General features: G+C 40.8%; 1 protein-coding gene across 1 annotated transcript in view; it reads left to right on the top strand.

The window, feature by feature from the left end:
• The window catches only part of samd12 (sterile alpha motif domain containing 12), a 97,876-nt gene that overhangs the window by 13,055 nt on the left and 66,779 nt on the right, over positions 1–18,042 (top strand). Inside the window, exons 2-3 of the mRNA XM_022747718.1 lie at positions 4,986–5,194; positions 14,895–15,024. Coding sequence (XP_022603439.1) covers positions 4,986–5,194; positions 14,895–15,024 — 339 coding nt within the window. The remainder of the gene's footprint in view (positions 1–4,985; positions 5,195–14,894; positions 15,025–18,042) is intronic.

The raw sequence follows: 18,042 nt of genomic DNA, 5'->3' as shown, positions 1-18,042 counted from the left end.
ACTCATCTGGTCCCCACTCCCTGTGTAATGATAAAAGACAAAAATGATTAAGCTGTATATCCTGATTACCTGCTCCTTCACATGCAGACACACACAGTGTTCCTGTCAGCTGGTATTTTTCAAATTCAATTGGTCGGTAATGGCCTCTTGTTTGAAACCATGTAGAGTAATTAAGAGAGACAGAGTTATGTAAGACTAATCCAATTCTTTATAAATCTTCATCTCAATAATAGGAATGCATTTGGCTGTGCAGGGATGGTGCTATTCTTTAACATCTCTGTGTGTGCTCCATTCATTTTCTCCCCTCATTTCCCCCTGTTCTCATTGACAAAAAAAAAAAAGGAGTAGTGAAATGAAGTAGACATCCTCCCTCATCTATCTCTCTTCCCTCACGATGCTTCCACGGCGCATGTCAGAGAGGAGGGAGGGATGAATGTAATGGTGCTATTTATAGTAACTGTTGCAGTTTAAAAAAAAAAGAAAAAGAAAAATCTCCATTTCCAAGCCCCCCATCGACCCACCCTTCTTCCCTTTAAAGGATAGAGAGCAATGCAACTGTCCTTCCTGTCTGTGCTGTGTGTTCCCACCACTTCCCTAACCCCTCACATCATCTTGTCATCCATCTATCCCTCCATCCCTTTAGTCTGTTTTGTACCATTGTTGAAATGCTCTCAGCAAAGGATGTATAATTCATCTCTCCTCCAGAGTGGTTGCACACCAGTCATGAATTGAGTCGGGGCGAGGAGGAGAAGGGGAAAAGAGTGAGCTGAGAGGAGAAGGGAGGAGAGGAGAGGAGAGGAGAGGTATAAAGAGGCAGTGAGAGGGAGCAATGCTTCGTGCTACGCATCTCAAGTTGGCTTTGTTTTAAACAAGGACCACTCATGTATATTCTCTGCGTGGTTTAAGTGGGGCACATCAGGGTCTCTATTTCTTATCAGGTATCAAAACAGAGCAGGTCTGCAGCTGTGCCATATTTGTGATATTCTTTTATGATAGCAAACTGCAGTCCATCTGTCTACAGTTAAACCTTGTTAGTCATTATTCTGCTAAATACTCTTCTGACTTTCAGGGTTTGACGTTTTCATCAATTCTGTGCATCCTTTCCACGTCTCGAAGAAAAGTGCGTAAGTGAGAAAACGGTTGTTCTGTGGTGGAAGAAGTATTCAGATATTTTACTCAAGTTGTCTTGCTTTCAAAACCTGAAGTAGCAAAATGTACTTGAAGTATCAAAGTGAGAGTACTCATGTAGAATAATGTCCCCTGAGACGGCTAATGTTACCTATTGCATTAATAATGATTAATCAGTGAATAAGAAGCATTTTGCCATTGTAGCTGGTAGAGGTGGAGCTAGTTTTCCCATAACTACTGCGTATACAGTTAGGTTGTGGATCCCAACCAAGGTGTTAAGTGATTATGAGATGAAAGAAAAACCACATTGTATTCATGCCAGTACTTCTTTTTTTTCTGTTTTGAATTATTGAGTTTTATCTCTTTGATCCTTAAACAGAATTAAATTGAAACCATCTGAGAACATCAGAGGGGAAATCTTTCTTTGATGGAACAACTCTGGCCCAAAAGGCGCCGCTTTTTCGCTGCTTATAATTAAAATCTTGATCTGAAAAGTAACAAGTAATCGTATCCATCAAATAAATACAGTTGAATAGTTTGCCTTTTGAAATGTATTGGAGTGAAAGTAACACAAACTAGAAATACTCTAGTAAAGTAGTATCTCAAATTGTACCTGAGTACAGGTCGACTCTCCGGCCTTTTGACAGTGAGAGTTAAAGTGAATTCAGAAGCATGAATTCCTACACCTCCAATTTGAATCATCCAAACATATACAACAAATACTACAACAAATACTGTGTTCTCCAGAATAATCAATGAAAGCAAAGAGAAGTGGTTTTTGGTTGGACTGCAACAGCAGGGCCAGTCCTATAAATGTGAATGTCACCCGCTGACTGACTGACTGGCTGAGTGATGAAGTTACACCATTGGTTAGCAAGTCGTTGTTGTTGCTTTTTCGAAATGATTTTTTGCAAATGAGCAGTGTTACCAACTTAACGCCTTTATTTGTTCGCTACTTTCACCAGTATTGCCTTGTGAATGTGAGGTTGGGCTTTCCCTCCGCTGGTACACTTCTCTATGCTGACCGCACAGCAGCTAACATGAATAAGCCTCTAACTTTTTGTCTGAGTGATCATTTGACAAGTAAATGCAGCCAAAATCACAGCACAGCTATTGTCTTTAATTTGTGTGAATGGTGATTTTGTCAAACGACATTGTGGTTATAAAGTCAGGATTTTAGCAGCAGAGCAGCAGCTTGGAAAAGGCTTGACAGATGGTTAACATGTAGTCTTTTAATGGGCCACGTTTCAGTCACTATTTCATACTTATTCTGTTGTCTGACAACAGAAACAGAAAAACATGTAAATGACAACAGCTTTATTGGTAATTTGGCTGTGTTAAAGTGCTGTATATGTGAGCACAGAGAGTCAGAGAGAAGCAAGCAGATAAAGGGCTGAAACCGGCTGACTCTAGGCAGGATGCAAATAGCCTACGATGTGGTCCAGCCATATTCTTGGTTTTGACCTTTGTCTTGTTAAAATTGAGGCTGAAACCTTTGCAATGGAATTTCTGAGAAGAAGGTGTGATTTAAGGTCATGGGGCAGGATGTTTCTCTGAGAGGTTTTCTTTGACAAACAGTGCATTTGTCCACTGGATCATATTGAGTTCCCACTCTGTCTCCCAGGTGTACAGCATGTCATTGTCAGAGGAGGACAGGACCACGTACAGTAGCTTTCACACTCCTGCTCCTGTTATATGGAATGACAGCACAGATGTTGTACCTCTTGTTGTTGTCTTGTTTCAGTTCGTTCTGAGCTGCGTCAGAGTTGTTGTAATTGCTTGGTGACAGTGGCCTGAAATAAGCCACTAATTGGCTGTTTTCCTGGGCTTGCTGCTCCACCAGCAAAAGTGACTGAGATCAGGGACCTTCAAACATTTATTTATCATACACATTTATGAGTCACTGCCTGCAGTGGCGTGTGTTTCCGTCATGTTCAGCTTCACTCAAAGTGTTCCGTTATAGGCCGCTAATGTCGCATCTTCATCCGTGCATGTGTTGATGTGCTTTTCTTTTAAATCGTCTCTCTATTGTTTTTTGAAGTTCAGTCATTCTTAAGCAAAGCAGAATGTGCAGCCTTTGAAAATCATTGCTTTGACATGGAATCAGCAGCTGCAGTAGAAACCAAAGCAGCCTTCAGGTGTGATGAAAAAAGTCTTTGGTTTGCCGTTCCACATAAATGAGCCGACTGTGTTTTTTGAACAAGTGGGCAGATTGCATGATGACAAATGGCCCAATTCAGTGACACCTCACAACTCACTGCTAGCTGTCGCTTCTGCGCCTGCATCACTGCCTGATGAGACTAAAATAGTGCCTGAGCCTGACACTTCCTGTGAAAAACAAAACCAAAAATAATCGCTTCATGGCTTAGTAGTACGATGCAAGTTTATAAGTAATACAAGTCTTCTGCCTTCCTCTAAACATTCACTCTAACACGGGTACAGTATGAATTGTTTCAGTAGATTTAAAGCCTTTCATCATTTTCAAATGGTTCACCTCAGACTTGAACTTCAGTTTTACCTGGATTTATTGTTGTAAACATGTTGATCTTTCATCAAGGCCCAGGTTTTTCCTAAACGCAACATTAATCAAACTCACCATATTAGGTTTTTTTTCACAGGCTGCAGATGTAACCTGCTGCTGAAGTGCTTGGCTATCATTCATGGGTTATGATGGCACAAGGTCGAGAGCTCTCTCGATGTAAAGAGACATCTTGAAAGCTGTAGAATAAGATACAGTAGTTCTGTCTTTTGTGAAAGGTTAAACTTGCAAACTTAGTGCAAGTTAAACATCAACAAAATCTACGCAAACATACTTTAATGGATTTGATACACGTCTAACACGATGTGTCTTAGTTGCTGAATCTGGCTTTTGAATAAATGATGTGTTGACACCAGAAAAGTAACAAAATACTCACTTGATTTTTGTGTGAGATGTTTGTGGACATAATTGTCTCGCACTGGAATACACAGCAGTAATGGAGAAACAGTAGACGTTGATTATGAGACAGCTCCAGAAATATCTCTGACAGTGGAAATAAAAGCTTTGTGAAGGTATGTCACATAACCTTTGCTTAAGAGCTGCCTCTCTGGCTACAAGGCCCATTGACAAGATAATGATAAATGCTAAAATGAAGCGTAACACTAGCACAAGGAGAGAGTCATGAAGTCAACTATCTGACTTATTGGTGTCAGTTACACAGTAGTAGCTATTATATCTAAAATCTAATTAATCTAATAATATATCTATCGAAAGCAGCAAAACCCCTGAGTGTGTTAAACAGAGCAAGGGTGTGTTGTTTAATTGAGTTCATCTCTCAGCACATGACTTGTGTCTTTATTATTATTATTTGCTGTTGTCATATGGTGGTTGGATACATTGATTTCTTATATATTATATACAAAAACGGTATACTTCATTACACACTGCACTGAGTTAGTATGTAGTGTTGAACAAAGACAAGGCTTTGATGGTAGCTCACCCACCATATATCATTATTTGCCGCCATCTGGTGGAATCTTTGTAGTATAGCATTCAGTGTGGAGAACTTGGGGTTGATTCAACATGCATTCCTCAAAAATGGAAATTTCATCAGTGGAACAAGTAATATGAAAATATGAAGCAGTTGGAAAGCATGTGAAATAAGAGATAATTTAAAAGTCTCTATGGGATACCATTAGTCAGATCATATAGAGCTATTTAGGAGGCCAAATATACTGAAAAGCATTTTAATTTAGTAATTTCTACAGTGAAATGCAACTTAAATACAGTTAACTACAATCTAAGTGGTTAGAATTTGATGTAATTTTAAATTTATACTTACTTAATACTAATTTATTACTCATCTTTGCCCACACAGCTGTTCACTGCAACCTGAGCCAGAATGGCATCGACCACCAGATGTGCCCGGAGGACGTGACATCACAGCTGGAGGAAGAGGAGGAGTCTGTGGATGCAGGGACTGTTCTGCTGGACGACGACAGCCCGAGCTACCAGGATGTCAGCCCCCCGATGTACCAGCGCCGCTCCCCACCACACCGCTCCGTCTCTGAGTCTGAGCTGACACGGGTAAGAGCTGATCCGAAAGCACCCTGCACAGTATAAGTGGTGGCATCAGTGTTAATTTGACCCAGAGAGCATGGAGATCAACTTTATGCCTGCGCTGTTCACACTTATCACAAATGATTTAACATCTTCGGATTTCCAGTGTAGACTCCTTATCTTGAAATAATTGTTTGTGAAAATCAGCACTTGTGACTTGGGAAATTGCCACCTGATGCCATGATCTTTCAGATTATTCTGATTTCAGTGTTGGTAGGAGGAATATAATCCTGGTGGAAAAATGGTCTCCCTCTGCGATTGTTTCTTTTGTGATACTACCGGTTAATGTATGTCTTGAATTAATATCATGGAATTCTATAGTCTACTTTAAGTAATATAAGCTTATATGTCTTTGGAAATAAGCACCCCAGGCATAAAGTATGAGACACCTGCAAGTTTCAGTCAAATGAAAACAGTAAAAACTTAACTGAACGGATTATTTAAATTCCATTTGACATGATTTCCTGACTTTTTGCACAATCTATTTTAAAATCTGTCATTAGTATCTGTAGTCTGGATTTTAAATCATGAGTTGTTTTTTGGCCACTTGGGGGCAGCAGAGCAAGCTGTTAACATTGCTGGCAACAGTTGCCTATTTACATGTCCAGCAAATATGCAGCAAAGCTAGCATTCATTTTGAGTCATGTTTCTGGACATCAGACAAATATAATTAAGCTTACTTTTTAGCTCTTTGAGAAATATCTGGTTCTTTAAGTTAATAAATGCTTCTCTATAGATATACTTTGTCGTTTGAAGCTGGTTAGGTAACATACATTAGTTTAATAGTATTTGGGTGGTGAGACTAAAGCAAAACAGGGTAGTTGCTCGCTGTAAACTCAAAACAATCAGCTGAAAGGTGTCAAAATTTCAACTGAAATACTTTGTTTTATGACCTATATCTGCCAAATTCCGTCATCCTCCATTGTACTTTGTGTTCACGGCTAACTAACAAATGTTAGCATGCTAACATTTTCAACAAGGATGGTTATGTTAAACCTTATACCTGCTAAACATCGACATGTGAAGCATTTCTCATTGTGAGAATGTTAGCATGCTGGACTTAGCATTTAGCATAGCCTCACAAAGCCATGTTTCTGAATTGATCTCATTCAGACAAAATATTTATAGTGAAAGTCTTGTTACGCTGGTGTGGTTTCATCGCTTTTATAACACCGTTAATAAGTGCTTTGTCTGTGGTCAAATTACAATGTGTCTACAAAAACATTGTTGGGGCTGCTTTGCACCCACAAAAACAAATCAACCGCCCACTTAAATACAATAATCCCCTATGTTCCGCACATCTACCTCTTCAGTTCAAACAAAGAGTTTAACAGGGAATAAACAAGGAAAGACGAGCTGTTGTTCCAGGCTGCGACTCAACTCTTCCTCAGTGTTTCTGATAATAGATCAAAGGAGCCATCATCAGTAACGCAGAATAAATTCCTCTCTTCCACTCCAGAAATAGACCGTGGTTGGGACAGTGGGAGGAGACAGGAGTGATAGCTCCTGACGCACACACTCTCATATTCTCTTTTCGCTGTGTAAAATCTGTGGTAATCAGCTGTCAATCAGTGCGAGTGGAAGTACTTTGAGTCAGACACAGTCCTCTGTGAAAAACCCTGGATCCTTAGCCTTTTGAAGAAGAGGAAAACCAGGCCTGGGTTCAGTTAGTGCAGACACACACACACACATACAATACTTATAAACACACATTTAAAAGATAGTGGAGATGCTCAGTTCCTTCTGGATTGTGCTGCGCCTGTAAGTTAATATGTGGTGATTGTGAGGTAGCAGTATCTGTAACATACTGTGGTGCTGTGTGGTTTATACAGGCATCATCATGTAACTCTGTATCTCAGCATTATTCTGTTTGAAGCAGAAGCTAAGTCTGAATTGCATTAGAGACCTGGAGGAAGTAGTGTATTAGCTTTCAGTCTCAGTGTTGTGTGTGTGGATTGCAGTTAAGAGATTTTCTCTTTGAGAGAAACTCAATAGATCAAGCGCATAAAGACTATAATTACATAGAATGGCAAACTATTCTCTCATGCAATACAGCCATGGGCCAGATAATATTTATGAATGATACGGGGATCAGAGCTTAATTAAGTACTAAAAGAGAGGTTTTGCCGACATATTAACTTTACTGTTAAATATGAAAGTCTGAGTGAAACAGCACTTACAGCATCTATAGCTTAAGTAATGTGATGTTATTTCTGAGTGAAAGGGAGTATGTGGGGAGGGTGTAATTTTTAGAGGACTTAGAATCAAATTTTTCAGATCTGATTGGATCGCTCGAAAATGAGTTTGCCATATTGAACCCAAACACACACCACCTCCAATAATATAGCTCTACTAGCCACCTTTTGAAAGGCTAACCTTGATCTTATTACATTTGATAGGAAAAATGTATGTATATAAATGAGCGCCTGAGTTCAAGAGGAATCATGAGAAATACTGTAATATTTTACTGGAGGACAAAAGAGAGGGATTTTAAATCTTTTTTTCTTTTTTACAAATATTTGGCATATGCCTAAAGCAAAACTTAAACTGTGTCTGTAAACATGATTTTGACAATATATCGGGGTGCAGCTTGTAGATACTGTTTACTGGATATGCCGGAGGGTAAAATGGTTCAAAGACTTTTCAAAGACATAAAGAACAGATTTATTTATCTTTCACATTGAGACATATATTAAATGATATTTCACTGGTTGTTTTGAATTGAAGCAGTGTCAGTAAAATGGCAACAGTCACGCCGATGAAATGAGAGCTGAGTACAGGTATATGGTGCCAGTACAATAGCTCTCACTAACATCATATACAAATATGCTTATCTACTAAACAGTAGAAATAAAATGCAAAGTTTTGTAAACACTTCGAATGAAAGGGAGGAGTTTTCTGATGAAGTAGTAACTAAACAAGTCTTGATACACACCCCTGTAAAATTCAAAACATCTCCTCAGCTTCCTGGTGGGAAACTCAACATCTAGTCAGGATCGCTGACTGAGACAAAGATGTGGTTTTCATGTCGAGCGTATAAGTACCTATTTTAATGCTTCCTCAATTAGCTCTTAATAAATGTGAAGATTCAATAAAACTCCAGACCTCAGTGCCAACCTGTGGGAAGGCTTACTGTAGGTCATTTCAGTTCATCACGTCAGCAGTTAGTGTTAATTTTTAAATATTGGATTAAAGCTGACTCCTGCGCATGGCTGGATTTGTAATTGAGCCAAGGCTTAGCCATAGATTAAACATGAAGCATAAAACAGCCATTTAGACTCAGTGGATGACTAAAACATCCGTGGCAAATCAGCTCATCTCCGTCATAATCAATATCAAGTCCAAGGTGAATATATTTTGTTTGGTGTTAACACGCCCTGCAATGCTTTATGGACCCTGCCGAATCCCAAGGTCAGGCGCTGTGAAGAGGTCTTGTCTACTTTCTTTGATGTGCCTGAGTAAAGTTGGCACGGCCTGTAAATCCAATTTCAAACAGAGGCTCCTTATGAAGGCTTATTAATTTATCCACCATAGTGTGTTATTCTCAGTCAGCCATCCACAGCTCTCTGGACTCCACTCACCCCGTCCACACACACACACGCACACACACACACACACACACACACACACACATACGCACACACACATAGACACACGCACGCACACATAGACATATCTCGGTTTCATCCCCACTCCTGTATGTAACAGATTAATTAATACAGGGAATTTTCATCTCCTGCCAGCTCTGGCTGAGAGAAATGGAGCGAGGCAGAGAGAAAAGAAAGTGAGGGAGAGCATGCCAGAGCTGTTAATTAGCTGTGCAGTGGAGATAGGGCAGACGACACAGGGCTCCGTGTCTCAAACAGCCATTCACTCAGTCAATATGACACTAATGGCAGTGGCCCTCCTCCTCTCAGCGCTTTTCTGCCCAGTCACATTCAAAAGTGGCAGCAAGTGTTTAGTTGTGACACTAGAGGGCGGTATGTAACAGTGAATCATACTGGCGTAACATAAACAAGTTCAATATACAAGGAGAGGATCACAGTCTCATGCAACCTTGCAGTTTCTCTGGTGCTCTTGAAAATTGATGGAATAAATGGCGGAAAAGAATTCACCAGAATCAGAATTGAATTTCTGTGCAATACTTTAAATTTGCATATACTGACAGGTCCAAACGAAATAGCATACACAGTGCAAGATATACTGTGATAACACTTCACTTTAGCTCCCCTTGTTTAACATTCACAGTATACACTCAGTTGCCAGTTTATTAGGTACACCTGGTTAAAAACGAATGCAGTCTAATACAACAGCCCCAGTTATCACGTTCTGCTTTTGTTCAGAGAGACGTTGGTTCAACTGTATCATCATTTGTGCTGTTGAACTGCATAGCATTATACAGAGAGGTGTTTCTTATTCAGCCTACCCTCACTGGTATAAACCTGTGGGTATATAACGCAATACATTTCCTGTTGTATTAGACTGCATTAGTTTTAGCTCAGTGGAACAAATAAACTGGTGTGTATGGACATTTAATTTAAGGTTTTTACTGCACTGTAAGGTCACTGTAAGCAGATGTAAGGTCCTTTTTCAAAAGCGTTTCATTGATGTAGTTATCAACACTTCTTCCTGTGAAGCATCTATGACTGGATACTGGCATATGAACAGATGATGAATGACAATGACTATAACAGTAATATAAAATATACCTTCATATGGGAAGTTATAATTGTTGAAAATTCTGCACTAAAGAGAATCTCGTGAACAATATATTTTGGTGGGGGTTAAAGTGAAGTGTTAGCTCTGTATGCTACACAGTTTGTTTGTCTATATGGCTTCAACAGTCTCATAGTGATGTGTTTTATGGTTAAACTTTGATAGCCGGGTCAACAAAACACAGGACGTCATCAATCGTCCGATCAAACGTGAACATTGTTCCTCATTGCACCGTCTCAACTGCATGTTATCAATGTAACCATGACGATGAAGGTGCGGCACGCCTGCCATCATACGTGTGCGATTTCAGGTTGGAGGCACTTTTCCTGCGTTCCCAGTGTAACTGTTCTGATACAGGTCTTTCTCAGGGTTTCACTATTTTGGAAGTCTCCTGCTTTTCCAGCTTGTTTCCTAAAAGATCTCCTGAAAAATAACATTTCTTCTCGGCTGAGGTGGTCGAAACATGACTAACAGGGAAATTCGATTCGAAAATCATTTCATCATCAAAAAAGCAGCTAATTAAAAGTTCACAATGTTTCTTTTAATGAAAACTTCAGGAATTCCCCTCATTTTTCCTCATAAACTAATAGAAAATATAAGTCTACAGAATGCCTGAAGTTGCTTCCTCTCTTTAAATACCAGGCTTTATCATGCTCACCTCTCTTGTCTTTGAAAAAAATCTGAAAAGCAAAGTAAAAAAAAAAGAAAGTACTTCACAAACTGGATGGTCTCATAAAAGATACATTACACCTCTAGTCTTTGAAATCTAGTTAACTTTGTTATATATGTAGGAACTCGGCTTACCCCCCTCTGATGCACTCTGCAGTGTGACATCTCCTATTGTTGTGGGTTTTTTTTTTTTTTGTTTTTTTTTCTCTTAAGCTGATTGTACAATGAAACGGGATTGTTTTGTTCTGAACACAGCCACTTTTTATCCAACAAACAATAATGCTCCTAATGAAGGCTGCTCGACAGCTGTAATGGTTCTGCACAAAAGCTGCGGCTCTTGTGCTGCCAGATAGCCCCTGTACACATTTGCACAATAAATGAACTCTGCCCACTTCTATTGTCTTGGGAAATATCTAGGGCTGAGGTTCAACTTGAATTATTTTTGGGAAGTAAACAAAACTGAAAAACTCTGAAATCTATTTGATGTTATGAGGTCTTTGTGGCCAGTTTAATTCTGAGTACAGTCAATTATTGACAAAACAATGTCATTATATGTGCTAATTGCTGCTGCAGTTAACATTTTTAATTGAGTGTAGAGCCACTTGACCCTACAATCAGCCTAACAGAATGAAAATCGCGACACAAGGGGGTTGCAGTTCTGCTTGGAAACGACTACATGCTGTACACAACACCACTGCCAAATTCACACTGTCGGACACATGGTGTTTGTGTCTGGAATGCTTTTCAGTGCTTTTAATTCCCAGCTCCTTTTCCATTCCAACGCTGTCTTTACAAAGGGGCCATGTTATTGCCTCTTGATTAATTTAGCTCAGCACATTCATATTGGATCTTTAAATGCTTATCAGTGTTGGTGCAATTACATGCTTCATTATGTATGTAATAGTTCTCCACTGTGGCCGTTAATGTGTGCATGTTTATTTCAGACTCTGGTTCATGTTAGGGTTGTGCGTTTTTCCCCAAAGGCTTTATTCTTTGTCTTTTAATTTTTGAGGTTGTCCTTGCTCTGTTGCTAAGGTAACGTGAAGAATACTGGGAGCTGTACTGGGCTTTCAGATATCAATTAAACCCAAGGACAGTGCAGCACTGAACGCACATTGGCATATATGGCAAATGGATGGTTTGCGTGTGGGTGTGCATGTGTGTATTCGTTGCATTCATGGGTTTTTCTTTCGTAGGTGTTTTGCGTGCCTGGGCTGCACATGTTGTGTGTGTGGATGTGTGTGCGGATGTGTGTGCGTGCCTGTTCCCAGATGTATTCCACTTAGAAATAAAGCAAGCTTTTCCTCTCACCGCTGTGCTGTCACTCAAATCTCTAATTGGCCCACAGTCTCTTGAACACAGCTCTTTGAGCATGATTGTACTCCTGTTTTCTTCTCTCTGCTGTTTTCACTCCACCCTTTGGCTCTGCAGGCTGGCAGGCAGGCAGGAAGGCACCAGCTCACCTATTGTACCGGCCTCCAGGAACACAGCTATGGGCTAAATCAGTGCAGAATGTAAAACACAGATGGCCATTGACTCACAAATGGGTTCATGGAAAATGAGGGAGTCTCCTGTGTCAGACTCTGCTGAATCCACTCTGTAGCAGTAGCTTTTTTTTTTTTTTTTTTTCTAATCTCCTTCTTTATTCCTGTGTCTCATCTGTCAATCCAGCCATCCCTCACACTCCCAGCATCCTCTCCTCTCTCACTCCTGCTAGTTGTACTCTCCCAGCCTCTCCTTTCTCACATGCTCTCAGTGCACACACTTCCTCTCCCTCTTCTCTCCACTCTGTCCCTCACTCTTTCTCCATCCTGGCCTCCCTCTCTCTTTTGTCGCCTCAGGCTTCTAGTCGGGGTTAATTAGCATTGAGTTGAGATGTGTTTAATGGTTAATGTGGTTTCTTCCTGCCATACCACTCCCTCCCCTCCCTGCAGATTTAGCATCTATCCACGCAGTCTGCCAAGCAACTGCATTAAGACCAAAGCCTCACCTACCTGCCTACCTGCCTACCTGCCTACCTGCCTACCTGCGTACCTGCCCACCTGCTTGCTTTTGCATTCTGTCACTTTCTTCTATCTGCAAAGGATATAGAGCCCCTCCCCAATTTCTCTGTCTCTCTAGGATGCTAGATATAGAGTGAGTGGGAAGGAGCGGTGGAGAGGCTCAGAGAAGGAGAGAGTGAGGTAGTACCATATAATAAGAAACAGGTGAGAGAGAGAGACAGAGGGATATGGGCGAGATGAGAACCACAATATATGGGGAGAGGAGGTGAGAAAGACAATGTGATAGATCTGACAGGAACAGAGCGAGATTGAATACGGGGGAGAGATGAGAGATGGGGGTGGGGGGGTTGGGAAGGGAAGGAGCCAGAAGGCAAAGCATAGGAAATGCTGCCAGTACCTGTTATTCGGCTTTCTTTGGGGTGGGGAAGAGAGGGGGCCTTCCATTGCTATGCCACACCACACTGCAGCCAGAGAACAGGCTGAAGTGGAGGGGAGTGGATGTGAAATTTTAATCACCTCTCTCTGTTTGTAATTTTAGTAGCCCCTCAATCAAAATCAAAAAGCACTGCCAGCACTTTCAAGAGCGTTTCTTTGGCAGCCTTTCGCCCTGCCTGCTGTTGAAGTATTTAAACTCGAATGGCATCTTGCAACCGGAGCGCAGTGCGATACACACGTGCATGTGAGTGCGGGTACGTACTATTACATGCATTCTAATATAAACTGCTTGTTAGATGTCATACGTTTGTGCAGCTGGATTTGAGCGTCACTCTCTCCACATTGTGACAACTACATAAGCAGAGTTTTTACAGATCAATGCTCGGATCAGCCCCCTTATGTATTGTTTCCACCTCTTCCTCTACTGCCATCTGCAGAGGGCAGTAATGCACACGACAGATGTTTGGTGGTGTTTTTTTAGTGATGCTAGTGGTGTGGCTCTGGTTGGTTGGTCCATGAAATTTTGTACAGGCATTATTGGTGCCCAGAGGGTTAAAACCTAACTGACTTTAGTGATCCTCTGATTTTTTTTTTGTTTGTTTTTATTCGTGGTTTTGAGTAAAAATGTCTCAACAAATGAAGAGCTGTAGACTCGAGTTTTCCTCATATTGTAATTGTCAAATTTCTTTGCAAAGTCACCATTTCAGGTTTTCCCATTTTCATGTTATGTTGTTTTGTACTAGTTGTTCTGGTTCATCTGGTCGAGTGCATACCACTTAGGCTGAGTCCTTTCTGCAGCTAGTGGTCCAGGTCTGAGACCAGCCTGGGCCCTTTGCTGCATGTCATCCCCTCTCTCTTTCTCTCTCTCCCAAACCTTTCCTTTCACTCTTTCACTATCTCTATCACATTAAAAGCAAAAAATTGGCAGAACTTGTGGAAAAATTGTGCAACAAAACATAACATTTGCTGGTAATAATGAGCTGTTAAAGGTAGCAGTCTGCCAATGAAAGGACTACACTACTAAAAGGACTTTGCTCATACACTTGTCAGGCCTTAAGGATATTTACAATGCAGTTTAGGGAGATAAACTAAATGTAAACAAAATCTGATTTATTCATACTTAAAGCTTCCCATGATACTTTAATACCAGGCTGTGCAGATTTGCCTGATTAGAAACCCAATTTGATCGTACCAACAAATTTTAGAACGGGGCCAAATTTGAACATATTGTCCACATCCTCCCAGCCATCTGGACGGGTCCATATTCTTTTGTCCTCCTCGCTTTCCATTCAAAGTAGAATTATAGAAAGTAACTGCCTCTCTCTTTCTGCCAAGGGGATTGGAGAATGTCGGTCAGGGGTTCAATATTTACATTTTATATGAGCAATTGCGAACGATTGTGATCAGTTGAACCTTGAAGTGCGAGCTAGGGGTTAACTCAACATACAAGATTAATACAGTCGTACATCACAGTGTCTCTTTATTGACTATCCTGGAGTTATATGTCTTGTTTTTACTTTTAAAAGATTAATACTTTATTGATCCTTGAGGGAAAATGTCAGACAGCAGCAAGTAAATATTTTATGACTACATCAGCTGGAAGGCCATCTCCATAAAGATGTCACATGGTTGCATTAAGGCCAATCAGTGGAAAAACAACAACAGTATTTTATTAGGTGGTTACTGCAGCTTCTAAATCCAAATGTGAAAGTGGTAGTCCATCCATAGTGTCTTCATATTTTACCAATAGTCGTACATAAAGCACGTAAAACAGCAGTAACTGTGCAGCACGTTTGTAAAAGAGCGGTCTCTAAATGTTTTGTGTGGTTTTGTCTGTTTAACAGCCAGGGTACGTGAAGCTGTCCAAGCCAGTGGCTCTGTGGACCCAACAGGACGTGTGCAAGTGGCTGAAGAAACACTGTCCTAATCAGCACCAGATCTACAGCGACTCCTTCAAACAGCACGATATCACAGGTACTTTTTGGCACCCTGCACTTACCTGTGCAGCGGCTGTCATGTATTATGCAGTAGAACAACCAGATCTGCTCTATTACAGCATAGCAAACCTGGTTTTTGTGTTGTAGCTGCTGCAAGGTGATTAGAGGTTGATGCTTGAAGTTGCGTTTGTTTATTTTTGAACGATATTATGCGGAACTGTTCATGATAAAGAATCTCTCTGTTATCAGGTCCAGTAATTTGCCTTGTCATGACTTTGTCTGGTCTATTTAGAGGAATTCATATCGCTGACATTGGTGCAGTGTCATCAACAACTTTTTTCAGATGGAGTTTACAGTGACACAGGTCGTCTCTTTCTTAGAACTCTGCTGCATTTGCCGTTTCTTGTCTTGATCTCATTCATAACATCCCCGGTGCACCCTGCACCCACTGTCTGCCCCCCTGCGGTCCTGCCACCCGTCCTACCCGTCTGTCCATCCCCTCCTTCACCACTAGTCAGCATCACCACTGACAACGGTTGCCACGTCAATCACTCCTCTAACGAGGCTCCTCAAGGTCACCTCGGCGCTAATGACACTCCGGTCCGCATAGCAACAGACGACCATTAATTGCCGTGCACTCTTCCTCTCGGAGCACAACCGATCACATTAATATGTTTATTTGTTGCTGTCGAGGACCTCCTCGACTCAGTGACTGGCTGGCAGGATAAATCGCTTTGGCGGTCATGATGAGTGAATGATGATAATGACTCACGCTCCCGTTTTACCCTTTGATGCATTTTGACTGATGTTTGCATGGTGGGTTTTGAGATTTAGCATCCTCTGTTTAATGGTCTGAAAATATGAATCTTGCTGCTCTGCAGTTCAAGTTTCACACATATCTCATCAGCGGCGCAGAGGTCCAGGAGATAATCCACAGTTCATTGCATGCTCGCTGAACCCTTGCTACACTGTGGATCTATTTTCAAGTCAAACCAATTTGAAAGATTTTATTTTGTTTTCTTTTCATTCGAAGTACAGAACAAGCACCGCTGTGTGAAACACAAGTTGAAGCGTTCTTTTTTTTTTTTTTTTTTTTTTTTCTATTGCCGCCTTTATTTAAAATTGAGTCTTATGTGCAGAATTAAAAAGGACTCACAGAGGCTACAACTGAAGACGCTCCTCTTATCATATCCATGCAGTATTTGTTATCGCAGAGAAGAGGAATCAAGTCAAGTGCGGCCATCCAGTCATTCATGTGGTGGAAATTTCTCTTGAGGTCCATATCTAATTAAAGAAAATTAATCTAACTTTAAGATTAAATGCCTCAGTGTTCCTGACAAGCATGATGCATTCAGTTATAGTCTGTAAATAAATTATATTTTCTCTTATTAGTCTTTCAGTGATTAAAACATTAGAACTCAGCTTCCTAATGGTGTATTAACTTAATGGCCTGTGTTTGTTATGAAGGTGTAATGTTTTTTTTTTTGTTTTTTTTTTACCAGGATCACACAAGAGAGGAAAGGGTTAACCAAATGATGCATGCACACTCATGCGCGTACAGTACTCGGCACACATGCTTTCCTACTGGCACAATTAGGAGATAATGACATGCACAAAACCTGCAAGTAATTCAGTTTGTCTTCACATCGAGCATTAATTAACAGAACCCAATTAAAACAGGCCAAGCCACACCAATTGGGCTCACAAGGCAATTTGCATCCCAATCAATCTTTGAAATATTATGCAGATATATATTTTTTTTCTGTTCCTACACCGTGTTAGAATAAACAAGCGGGGAAACAAATGATGAATGGAATATTGTTGTGGAACACAATCAAGCGTAGACAAACAAAACGGTGAGAGAATGAATACATTTACACATGCGTGCAAACATGCATCTGAGGATATCCGTTTGTTCCGTGTGCTTGTCGTACATTAGCTGTGACTCTTGAAAATTGGAGAGGTATGTGTACGTTCATTATGTGTCTGCATGAATGGGTCCGATTTTTGCTTTCTTTCGCATTCGATTCTCCAGACTGGTTGACTGTATTTTCCGTCCGTTCCATCCATAACAGAATATTCAGCCCTCTTTTCGGCTGCCAGCGGTACTCAATTTCACTTGTCTTGGCAATGTAGTCATCCCTTCATAAAGTAGCAAATCAATAAACGGTCTCTATTCCAGATCATAATTCAAACAGGCATTTGTGTCCTCCCTCCTTTGACATAAAACAGTGGTGAGGGAAATGCATTTTTACTGCGTATCAGGGCTGGTGCAACATTTTAACATCGAGTGACTTCAGTATGCAGCAGCTGCCTCCCTGCTAGGGCTCCTGTAACCTCAGCCAAAGAAATCAATGTTTCCCATCCTCCCTCCAGCGCCTACTGCCAAGAAACCCTTTCCTCCTTTCAATCTTCACCTCCCGCCCCCCAACAGAGACAACGCCGAGTTTGACTTTAACACCCAGTTGTCATTAAAAATGCATTAAAGCATATTAAGGCATAATTAGATATTAGTCCCTAATCCGTTGTAATTACAAGGACAAAGCTCTTTTGGTGAGAGAATAGCTTGGCACGATAAATGAGTTAAACACACAATTTCTGATACCTTAGATGTAATCAGCTCAAAAGGTGTGATGACAAAGGTAATCAAAAGCAAGAGGGTGGAAAAAAGGAGGGAAAGAGGTTGAGTCGAGATGAAGTTATATTTTTGAGAGTCAGAGAAGACCATTACATCACACTGTGGAAATTCAGAGCCTCTCTGAAGGCATACAACAGCAGAATTAGATGCAGCTGTAGAGGTTGGCTGCAGGGATGAGTTTAGGAACTTTTGTGTGTGTTTTGTTTGTGTGTGTGTGTGTGTGTGTGTGTGTGTGTGTGTGTGTGTGTGTGTGTGTGTGTGTGTGTCTGTTTGTGTGTGTGTGCAGGGGGGGGGCAGTATTAAAGAAGTGGGGAACACTAGTAAAATGAGAAGAAATGTGTGAAGACTCGCACTGATAATTGTCAATAGATATCAACAGATAGCTACTATATATCCCAGAGAAGGTCCCCCACCCCT

The sequence above is a fragment of the Seriola dumerili genome, unplaced genomic scaffold, assembly GCF_002260705.1.
Source record: "Seriola dumerili isolate Sdu_G_001 unplaced genomic scaffold, Sdu_1.0 BDQW01000110.1, whole genome shotgun sequence".
Lineage (NCBI taxonomy): Eukaryota > Metazoa > Chordata > Actinopteri > Carangiformes > Carangidae > Seriola > Seriola dumerili.
The sequence above is the reverse complement of the archived record's forward strand: the minus strand, read 5'-3'. Positions and strand labels throughout refer to the sequence as shown.